The sequence below is a fragment of the Nestor notabilis genome, unplaced genomic scaffold, assembly GCF_000696875.1.
Source record: "Nestor notabilis isolate BGI_N333 unplaced genomic scaffold, ASM69687v1 scaffold22062, whole genome shotgun sequence".
Classification (NCBI taxonomy): domain Eukaryota; kingdom Metazoa; phylum Chordata; class Aves; order Psittaciformes; family Psittacidae; genus Nestor; species Nestor notabilis.
Genome location: NW_009917263.1, coordinates 5,518 through 16,104, shown reverse-complemented (window position 1 = coordinate 16,104; position 10,587 = coordinate 5,518). Strand labels below are relative to the sequence as shown.

The 10,587-nt window shown below is 42.1% G+C and overlaps 1 protein-coding gene across 1 annotated transcript in view; it reads left to right on the top strand.

The window, feature by feature from the left end:
- Positions 1 to 5,420, top strand: part of SEC62 (SEC62 homolog (S. cerevisiae)) — a 10,554-nt gene extending 5,134 nt beyond the window's left edge. Inside the window, exons 5-7 of the mRNA XM_010009145.1 lie at positions 2,155 to 2,215; positions 3,121 to 3,240; positions 3,831 to 5,420. Of these exons, the coding sequence (XP_010007447.1) occupies positions 2,155 to 2,215; positions 3,121 to 3,240; positions 3,831 to 4,300 (651 nt within the window). The 3' untranslated portion in view covers positions 4,301 to 5,420. The remainder of the gene's footprint in view (positions 1 to 2,154; positions 2,216 to 3,120; positions 3,241 to 3,830) is intronic.
- Positions 5,421 to 10,587: the final 5,167 nt, after the last annotated feature.

Below are 10,587 nucleotides of genomic sequence, written 5' to 3'. Positions count from 1 at the left end.
AAGTATTTCTAAACAAGAGACAGACCTTTTGAAACATGATGTTCAGTCACAGGAGGGGAAATAAAAACATTCCTGCCACCCAGAGGCTGCCTGACTCTGATCTGAGCAGATAGGTGACACTTGGGCATTCCCTGGTTCTCATCCTGGCTTTACTGCTGGAACCGTGGTCTCAAATGCTTCTGCATACTTTGCTTTCCTGGAAGGCAGAGAACTTAATTCTTTTAACAGCTCTGTAATGCAGAGAGTAATTTTTGTGCTTTTAATGTTTGGGATAAGCGGTAAGTGTTTACTTCAGCAAAATTACACTGTGCTCTGTGTTGATGCTGTGTGCCACTGTCCTGGAATTTCCCTGAAGATTCTTGCATACCACGGTTATAAAACATACACAACAGTGAACTCTAAATAAACAATTTGTGCTGAAAATGTGCTTCCTGTATGTATCTTTATTTTGCTCTTTTCAGTCAGTCCTTTTACTGCCAGCCTTGTTCTGTGTCATCCCGCTGTGTACAGAATCACACCTCCCTCTCATCCTCACTGTTATCTTTTCCATAGAGTAACTGTGATGGTGAGTGGCATTCAAAGTGAGGGTGCAGCACTGCATTTGCAGTACAACACTATTTACTCCTTGTCTGACATCATTTACCTTTTTGTTTATTAATGACCTGACACTGTTGAAGAACTGCAATTCTCAAAAGTTATTTTTAAAATAGGAGCTAATTTTGAGCCAATACTTGTGGATGTACATTGAGCTGTTTTTTCCTTTTCTTCCTTATTTTGCACTTCATGAACAGTGACTATTATTACACACTGTCTTTCTGACGGTCACCAGTCAGGGGCTGCAGTTTGTTTGTGGTCACGGAACGGCTGACTAAAAGTAGAGCTACACTTGCATATACTTAACTCTCACACCCTGTGAGAAGTAGAATATTAAACCCTTGTCGTGTCACACTGAAAAGCTGTATTATGGGCTCTAAGGTGTCCTCCTGATAGTTCATGTTAAGACATTGCTGTGGGGGTTGCTGGTTTCTAGTAATTAGCAGCTTCTTTTCATAGTTAATAGCTGAGATTCAAACTGTTTAGTTTGGTAGGGAAAAAAAAAATCATGTTTTTCTAGTTCAGAAAATCCTGCACTTTACCAAGAAGTTGGTGGGGTTTTTTAACAAGGGTGAGTAAATCTGATTCAGACAGGTCCACAGTTCTAGCACAAACATTTTGTACCGAGTGTTGCAACTGTAGACATGTAGATAACAGTGGGCTGTGGAACAGCGGGTACAATTATACTTATCTGAGGCCATCAAATGGGACTTGAGCTGAATTGGGCATTTCAGCTGGTTGCTTTGTTCCATATGTTCAGTCTGGTTTTTTTTCCTCTTAAGGAAATCTCTCCAAAGCTAGAAGGAGCATGACCAGCAGGTTGAGGGAGGTGATTCTGCCCCTCTACTCTGCTGTTGTGAGACCCTGCTGTGGCAGAGGGGTTGGAACTAGATGATCTTTAAGGTCTCTTCCAACCCAAACCGTTCTGTGATTCTGTTTTATGTTTGCAGAAAAGTTTTTTTGACTTCACACTGAACAACGTTAATGAATAAAGAGATAAAACCAAATGTTGATTCAGTGATATTTTTTCATTTCCCCATCAGTTTTTCTGTCTGATTGTTTTCCCCAGGATTTTATGTCACCTCTTAAGTTACACAGGTACAACTTCTTTCATGAAGTAATTCTTTGAGAGATCCAGGCTGAGCTTTCCACTTACCCAGTATAGAAACTCCTTCCCTCCCCTCCAAAGGGAAGCCTCCAGTACAGCCAGCACTCTGCCCAGCTCCGCCTTACCCTGCCTTTGGCCTCCTGCCATGAGGCTCCTATTATAACCAGCACAGCTCAGGCAATGCTGCAGGCATATAGGCTTGTAGCCCCTTGTCTGTCTGTCTCCTTTTGCACCTCTTCTGCTGGCAGAAACCTATTTCAAATCCTGGTCAAAGTATAACCCTTCCTAGGATATAGGGGCCCTGCTCCTCTGCTCTGACAGAGTACTGACTGCAGGGCCTCTGTTCGGCACCAAGTATGACAGCATGGCAATAAGTGTTTGGATGAGGCAACAAATTAAATCATTTATCAGAGCTTGTTTTCCAAGTGTAAACCAGATTATCTCTGTTGTAGGTGTACGTGTGGATCTATGACCCCGTTCACTTTAAAACTTTTGCCATGGGACTTGTACTTGGTAAGTAAGAGGCACGTATTGGTGAGGACATCATAAATGTAGGCATAGTATCCCAGGCCCATTTCTGCTTGGGGAAGTTTGTCTTTTCCCAGACAAAGTTTTGCTCTTCAGTCTCAGCGTGATGTGACAGTGATCCTATTACATGAATTTCGAAGGGCTGAACTTGGTAAAAGTAAAAGCTGAAACATACTTTAGCAAGTGTTTGAACTTGCACAGATGTGCAAGGTGGTTATTTCCATAGTTTTAAGCTAACGAGTAACTGGTTCAGTAGGCAATGTGTGTTATATGAAAATGTGAAAAAAGTTAAAGGGATAATTTTAAGCTATGAGTGATACCTTTCTGACCCTAAAACTTGTATTTGTGTAGGATAAGCCAAATCACCTAATTTTACTCTTTATCTAAATTAGTATTGATGTTAACTGCTGATGTTAACCTCACTGATGACAGTGAGCTAACAGATTGGTGTCCTGCTGGTCTAGACCTGCTGACCTGCTCCTGCCAGCTTCCTCTGTGTGGAAGAACCACCTCTCCTGAGAACCCATGTCATCCCCCTGTGGGCTTTGACTGGTCCTTGGGGCCACCACAAGCTCTACCCAGCTCCCTGCGTCCCTTTCCTAATGCACTGGTTATAGTCAGCTCCTTGCTCCCCTTTTTACTCATGCCCACTCCTCAGAGGGGCTTCTTTTGACCTATTGGCTAAGCAGAGTGACTCAGAGTTCCTGAAAGCAATTTGTCTCTACCCAGTACAAAACTCAGTGAGTCTAGACAAGTTTTCAGGTATCGTCAGCAGCTTGTACTATGCTAAGACAATACATTGAATAAATAGTAAGCCTAATACCTTTGTACACATACCATGACAAAAATAATCGTCCTTCTCATGCTTTTCTTCTTATCTTTTTATTTAGTGATTGCTGTTATAGCTGCAACCCTGTTCCCACTCTGGCCAGCGGAAATGCGTGTTGGTGTTTATTACCTCAGCGTAGGTGCAGGCTGTTTCGTCGCCAGTATTCTTCTTCTTGCCGTTGGTAAGTGTTGGTCATCCTCACTGTCAGCAGGTGAAGTCTGAAAGGCTGAAGACAAGGGAGACAGAGCCTACCTCTTGGCCGTGATCCGAAATAGGCTATGAGCTACAGTCAGACCGATTCCTTGCTATGGATTTCCCTCCTGGCCGCTGGGTGTCAGAGTTGCGCCACAGAAGGAACGAAAGCAAGCTTGTCACCTGGTTGTTTCCTGTAGAGTGGAGATCTGTATACTGCCTCCTTAAAAAAAAAAATAAAATAAAGAAGGGCAGAACAAACCCAAGAGCTGTACATAAGAACATATTCAGCGGTGGAAATAATGTAACCAGGATTTTAAAGCTTTCCTTGGCTTGTATCTCTGTAGCAGAGGGGATTAAAAGCTAAATCATAGATAAGGTTCATAATTAATGGGGTGAGGGAGACATGGTAAGAACAACTGATGCCACAGTGCTGTAGCAGAACAAAAGCTTTCCTCCTAAGGTCACCCCTGTCCCTGGCTTGGGGATCATCAGCCTGTAGTGCACATCTCTTACACCACAGATGTGCATTATGTGTGTTTGTAATAAATCCCAACATTTCCCTTCTTTTATATACAGCTCGCTGCATCCTTTTCCTGATCATCTGGCTCATCACTGGAGGAAGGCATCACTTCTGGTTCCTGCCAAACCTTACAGCAGACGTGGGCTTCATCGACTCCTTCAGGCCTCTGTACACACATGAATACAAAGGACCAAAAGCAGACTTAAAGAAAGAGGAAAAATCAGAATCCAAAAAGCAGCAAAAATATGACAGTGAGGAGAAATCAGACAATGAGAAGAAGGAAGAAGACGATGGGAAAACAGAAGGACCGAGGAACTCTGGAACAGACGGCTCTGGAGGAGAGCGGCATTCAGACACTGACAGTGACAGGCGTGAAGATGACAGGTCCCAGCACAGTAGTGGAAATGGAAACGACTTTGAAATGATCACAAAAGAGGAACTGGAACAGCAAACAGATGAAGGGGATTGTGAAGAGGAGGAAGAGGAGGAAGAGACCGAAAGTAGGCCTTCACATGAAAAATCATAACTCACTGTGGTTTGGGGACTAAGTATGTGCAAATGGTTGGATTTTCTTTGTTGGCTGATCACCAAAACATAGACCATACAGTAGCGTCTTTGTTTGCTGAAATATACATGTTACCAAACAGTTTTATATCTAGTTCCTTCATTTTTTTTAACGATTAACTTGATTATTTGGTACTATGTTAATCATTAATATCCATTTACAGAAGTTTTATCAATCTGACAAGTCTTCTATTGATTGATAGATTGCCCAGATAGTCCTCAAACATACTGAAAAACAGTTTTCTGGTACTTGCATAACTGGTCGATTAGTTTAGCTTCTCAAACTTGCTTTTGTAAAACAGGTAAAAGTTGAATGACCAAATCTTCGATTATTCCTAGTTATTTGAGCTCTGGTTAGGTAAAGCCCATCTTAGCCCACAGCTTTCTTGATATCCTTCTTGATTTTCTTTTCAAAAGATTGTGAAAACTTTCCTGAGAAAACTAGTTTTAGCAGAAGTGTTTGGCTGATAATGTAGAAGCTGGTAGTGCTGAATTCAGCTGCAGTGCTCTCTCTTTCTCCAGACTGCGTGCCAGCAACTGAGGAAATCCAAACTGGTTTTGTACATCTGGTTCACAGAAACATGTCATCTCCAGCAGGTGAAGGAACTCGCCAGGTTTGGAAATCCTGGCTTGTTTTCCTTCTCCCGCTCCATCATAATTAAAAAATAAATAAATGTATTCTGTACATAATTTACAAATAAAGCAAACCATTTACTTTAACTGCTACTTATTATTTAGAGATTTGACCCAGCATTCAGTTTGTATTATTAAAGCCATTTTGTGGTGTATCTATCGGAGAAATGCAAGTCACGAGGACCTCACAGAATATTTGTGTATGATTGGTAGCTGTTCCACAAGAGCTTTAGTTTTGTGCCAACATTCCATGTATTTGAGTATGAGTAAATTGATCTTTATTAAATGAAAGCAAACAACATAGCTGTATGTATGCCTTAATGTTAAACTTCTCTGTTCTGGAACCGAATACTTTTTAAACTGAAGAGGCAGCAGAGTATTCCTCTGTTCAGAAACACAGGTAACTCAAAGCTAATACGAAGTGACCATTAATAATTTGTTTGTAAATATTTTGGAGTAGTTTGTGCGGTTTCTCTTGCGCGTCCCTTTCTGCTAGATGTTTGGAGGATGTATGTTCAGGTTAACTAAGCACTGAGGAAGCGAAGACTTGGCATCATTCCTCCAGATGACTCCAAGAGTTACTATAGATTGGATTGCCTCGCGGAGCCACTCAGAGAAGATGAGGGTAAGCCTGGCCTTTTAATGACTGACTTGGAGAACTCTTTTGCTCTGTCGTAAATTGGTTCTCCTTCCTTCTAGTATCGGCGTTTTGGATGAAGATATTAATTTTTTCAGATTATGCAAAGATAACCATCATAGTGGGTGCATTGATAATTCATGGATTTAGTGTATTTGCTTCTTAAATATTTACTCCATGAGGAAACTGATAAATTTGATCACTTTTTTATTAATATAGCAAAAAATTAAAGACCCGTTACCTTAATGGATTGACTCCTGGATACTTTTGTGGTATCACTGATTGATTACAGTATTTAAGGAAGTACCTGACTCAGGTACACTTGCTGGTGATGAAGCCACTCCAGCAGCTGGTCTGAGACACTCCCGCGCAAGACCTCCTTCTGCACAAGAACCTTGGGCCTGTTTGCTCTGTGAGTGCTGGTACCTCTGGCCTGAGGAATGGGTACTATGGCTTGTTTGGTAACTTGCTTTTTAGCAGGTAGGTACAGAGTTACAAAAATCTCTGTGCCAAAGGTTCATCATGTTCAGTGCCTGCTGATGCCAATGGAAGCAAAACGCAGGGTGGCCAACCTTGCGCATAGGCACCTTCCAGAGGCCATTTAGAGATTAGCACTGGGGGAGCAGTGCCATATTCTGAGCATGGCAGAACACACAACCACAGGCAGTGTCCAGCAGTGGCTCACAGCAGGCTCCACAGCCACTGCTGGTCGTTGAAGAAATTGATGCAGGGGATTTCAATCATTTCAAGTGCATTGCCTCCTAAAAGTGAAGTAACATCTTAATGGCCTTGCTGAGAAAATAAGGTTGAAATGGTTGAATAATAAATACTTCAGTAATGTTGCCATCTGCTTCCTGCTAAGTGGATGTGTGTGATATGCCAGTGCTATCTGCCTGTGGCCTGGGAAATGCTATCAGGGTGTCAAAATTAACTACAGAAAATTTGTACTGTCACCCTACTGGAGTCCTAAGCTCACCCAGAAGTAGGCACTGAATTAGCCTTAAACTCTCACTTGATCTGCAGTGAATGACTGCAGTCATGACTGTAAAGAGAGAGATTAAGAGATGACTGATTTCAGTGGTTCAGGAAAGGACTTCATGACCCATTACTGTAATCCAGCATTTTCTACAAATACTCCCCCAAAACTTCAGAATTATTTTGGAATGAGATAATGAGAGAAGTGAGTACAATATGCCAGTAATAGCGAAACTGTCAGTAGACTTACGGTTTCCTGAGAAATGCTTCCAGTCCAAAGAGAGAAAATCACAAAGGGACTTGGCTACATTTAGTTAGTTATCAGGATGCTTCTGTATCAATGGGGTGTTTCAGAGTTCTTCCCAATTTTGACATTCAATTTCCAGAGCCTAGGGTGACCTTATAGGAACAAGTATATACGTACACATTTAGTGGACAGTTACTTAAATTTAACTATTCTATTAAAATGTCCTTCCTGCAATAAAATTTTATAGTGGTCTTACTGATACTCCTCCCAATGTTCTATAGACCAAATAAGATTTTCTGATTACTTTTCTCTGAAAGGAAATATGATTATTCCTAACTTCCCCCCTCCATTATATAACAACTGGTAAGACACAAATAAGTATTTAATGCAGGTCAGTGTTTATCAGGGATGTTATACCCATGTATGCTCTGCTCCACTATGGATGCAGTAACCTCGGCTCACTTGCAGTGTTCTGCCATCCTTAAAGGCAATTAGGAAATAAATAAAAATTATCTTTGACAAACTTGCATATTTCTTAATCAGCAGAAATGTTACAGCACTGGTGAGGATACTTGTGATGACAATTTTTGAATAGCAAGGTACCTTTGAGCAGCAGCTTGGGGGGAGCATTTACTGTCATCTGTTGTATATCATAGAGCAGATTTTTCCTTTAAAAAAATAAAATATAGGAGATATATATATATATTTTCTCATTTAGGCCTGTTTCTTTTTGAAATAATACCAGGTGCAGTTCACAGAGCATCATACAGCATGAGAAAGGGCACATAAAGAGAAATGGAGAATGTCTCAGTTCCTCAATCGACTCCTAAATGATGTTTTAACCAGAGCTCGCCTCCCCTTTGTTAGATCAGGAGAAAGGCTGGTGGAAGCATCTGCCTCAGGTAAACATGAAATGTAGAAATATGGAAAGTACACCTGCCTGGCTTAGCTCCTGATATTCCTTCCTGCCCCCACCTGCATTTCCTTCTGTGGTGCTAAGATGTAAGAGCCTTGCAGGGTTGCTGTCCAGCTCCTCTGAGGATGTAATTGTTTCCTAAGTGTGGCCACAATGACAGCAAAGTCACATTCAGACCTCCTGGTTGGCATCAAAAGCACTCAGGCAACAGAGAGATGTCCTGCTCCAGCTGCAGTTGTTTGAGTAGCAGCAGGTGGAAGTCCAGACCAGAATCCCTCCTAGATCTGTTAGCAGACTGAGTTTGAGTGAGCTCGGTTCAGAGTAAAGCTTTTTCACCCTCCCCAGGTTGTGCCCTGCCCTCCTCCCTCCCTCATGCACTTACTGAGCTGCTTAACCACAGCTATCCCCATGCCACAATTTAGATACTCCAGACTCAAACCTAAGCCCATTTACCAAATAAAACAGACCTAAATAGAAAAAAAGACCACTGCAGAGAAGTTAACAATCAATACTTACAGTTTTCCCCCTTGGAGAAGCTGCAGTGAGGAGCAAAGACCAGCTTCCCTGCCTCTGGGTATTCCAGAGCCTAAGCAAGCTCTTACTCGCCATGGGCCTGCCTGTAGATGACGTGGCCCAGCTGTTCATAACAGGCATGCGTTCTTCCCCACTTCCCCATCCCAAACATTAGCCCTACTCTAGTCTAGGTGCCCTTTGTTTCTATGTGCTGCCATTAGTTAGGATTTCCAAGTAACACTATGTCTTGCCTTTCTCAGAACAGACACGAGGCCTGGGGCAGATTGGTACATGCCCTTTTCTGTGCTGAAGGAGCTCATGGCTTTGGCTCCAGGCACTAGGAAAGCTTTGATAGTGGCACCAGGGAGGTGCAGAATTGTAACACATGGATCCAATGGCAGCAACTGGTGATTTTAAAATTGTGCTGGCCCTTAAATACCCTATGAAGGAAGTTCTGGCCTTAACTTAGTCGTTAAGGGAGAACTAAGCCCTTTTAACTTCTAAATTCACTTCCCTTCTTCACTCCTCCTCCTTAGGAGTGAGAGGAGAAAGAAGAGCTTGACAAGAGAAGGTGAAAGGGCCCCTTGGAGGGAGAAGACGAGAGGGGCCATCCTAAGCTGGCTGACAGCATTGGCAGGGTGAGTGCAAGAAGAGTGCTTCTGAAATAAGGTGAAGTCGAGCAGGCCCAGGTTCTGAAGAGCCAGCAGTACCCCTGGCTTGACTTAGAGCAGGCCAAAGCCAGCCCCCAACAGCTGCTTGAGGCACACTGCAATGTATAGTTTCAGATCACCTTTTCCAATAGGAAGGTTCTGTACATACAGATTTCATACACAGTGTTGAGTTCTAGAAAGCTTGTATTTGCCTTACTTCCTTATATTTGAGTTTCAATTCTTGTAACATCACATGAACAGGACAGGAGACAGACTCTGATGGTTAATTTCTGTGCCCACAGTCAGTGGTCAGAAAGGAATGCTCCAGCAGGAGATGTTCAGGGACCATGAGTTCTCATACGGCACCTTCCACCTCTGAGCGTAGCTACCCACTTCCCAGCTGTTGTGGGAAGGGAGGGTTGTATCACTTACTGCTTGGCGGTCATTTCATGCAACTACTTCTCATAGGTGTTTTTAAACCAAACCTAGAAATGTCTGAATCATGCAAGTCTGAACAAGATTATTTATTATGTTATTTTAACCAGAAAGTCTTTATCAGTTTCCAATATCCAAAGCAGTGATGATGCAGCTGAGGGCTTCTAATGTTGGGACCTACTGCTCAATATTTAGCATGGAGATTATTGCTAGGGTTACCTTCTCTTTTAAATAAGGCAGCTCTTGTTAGGAACTACCATCTGTTCTGCGAGTCTCCACCTACCTGTCATCACAGCAGTGTGACAGATGGATTGACTTTTAAATATAGAAAAGCCAGAGAGATCAATTCTGTTAGGGGGCTTTAGAGCTCCTAACTAGAGAGGTGATGGTTCACTATCATCTGGAACAAGGCTGACCACCAGCTCACTCCAGAGGATTCCTCAGGCTACCTGGGTATACACGTTTTTTATATGAAGGGTTGACTGATGTGATTCTTAATGTCTCTGAGCAGTCCCTCTCTATAGAATCAGAATAATATAGTAGACCTTTAGCTGCTTTACCACTCTGCTGTAAGAGTATATAAGCTGATATTTGCAAAACACTTAGAGGTTAAGACTTGGGACACTGACTTCTAACAAAGTTTTGCCAGTACATAACTGTTGAGCATGATTTACGACTGATTCTTATCAAATACTTCAAAGGGAGTTAAAGGACAGTGGTATGAAATGGCCCAAGGCTCTGTCATACACTAGCATAGTGCTGCAGCTTTCTCACTTGGAGCATAAGGAGAAGAACAAAACAATCCTATCAGTGTGCATGAACTGAGACTGAAGCAGCTGCTGAATGTTTTCAATAGACTTCCTGGTAATGGCTGGTACAATTTCATTAGGGCTTCTCATTTTATTTAATAAAACATTGGATGGTTTTATTTGTAATACAGCCACAGGTGCAGGAAAACAAAAGGCACATTTCCTGATTGTGTCCACAGAGTCCATTACTGACTGGCTGACACAGCAGGCATTCGTTTTGCCATGGAGGGGGGGAGTTCATGTGAAAATAATGATCACACAGAAAAATAATTGTTCTGTGATAAAAAACTTTTGAGAGAGGAATTAGTTTAAAGTTACTAATAGCACTATGCAAACAGTTTCAGTGCAAGTTACAGTATAAACAGAGCAAACAGCACTCAGTACACACTGATCATGCTTCAGATACAGATCAAAGTATTCTCTACAGGTGGTAA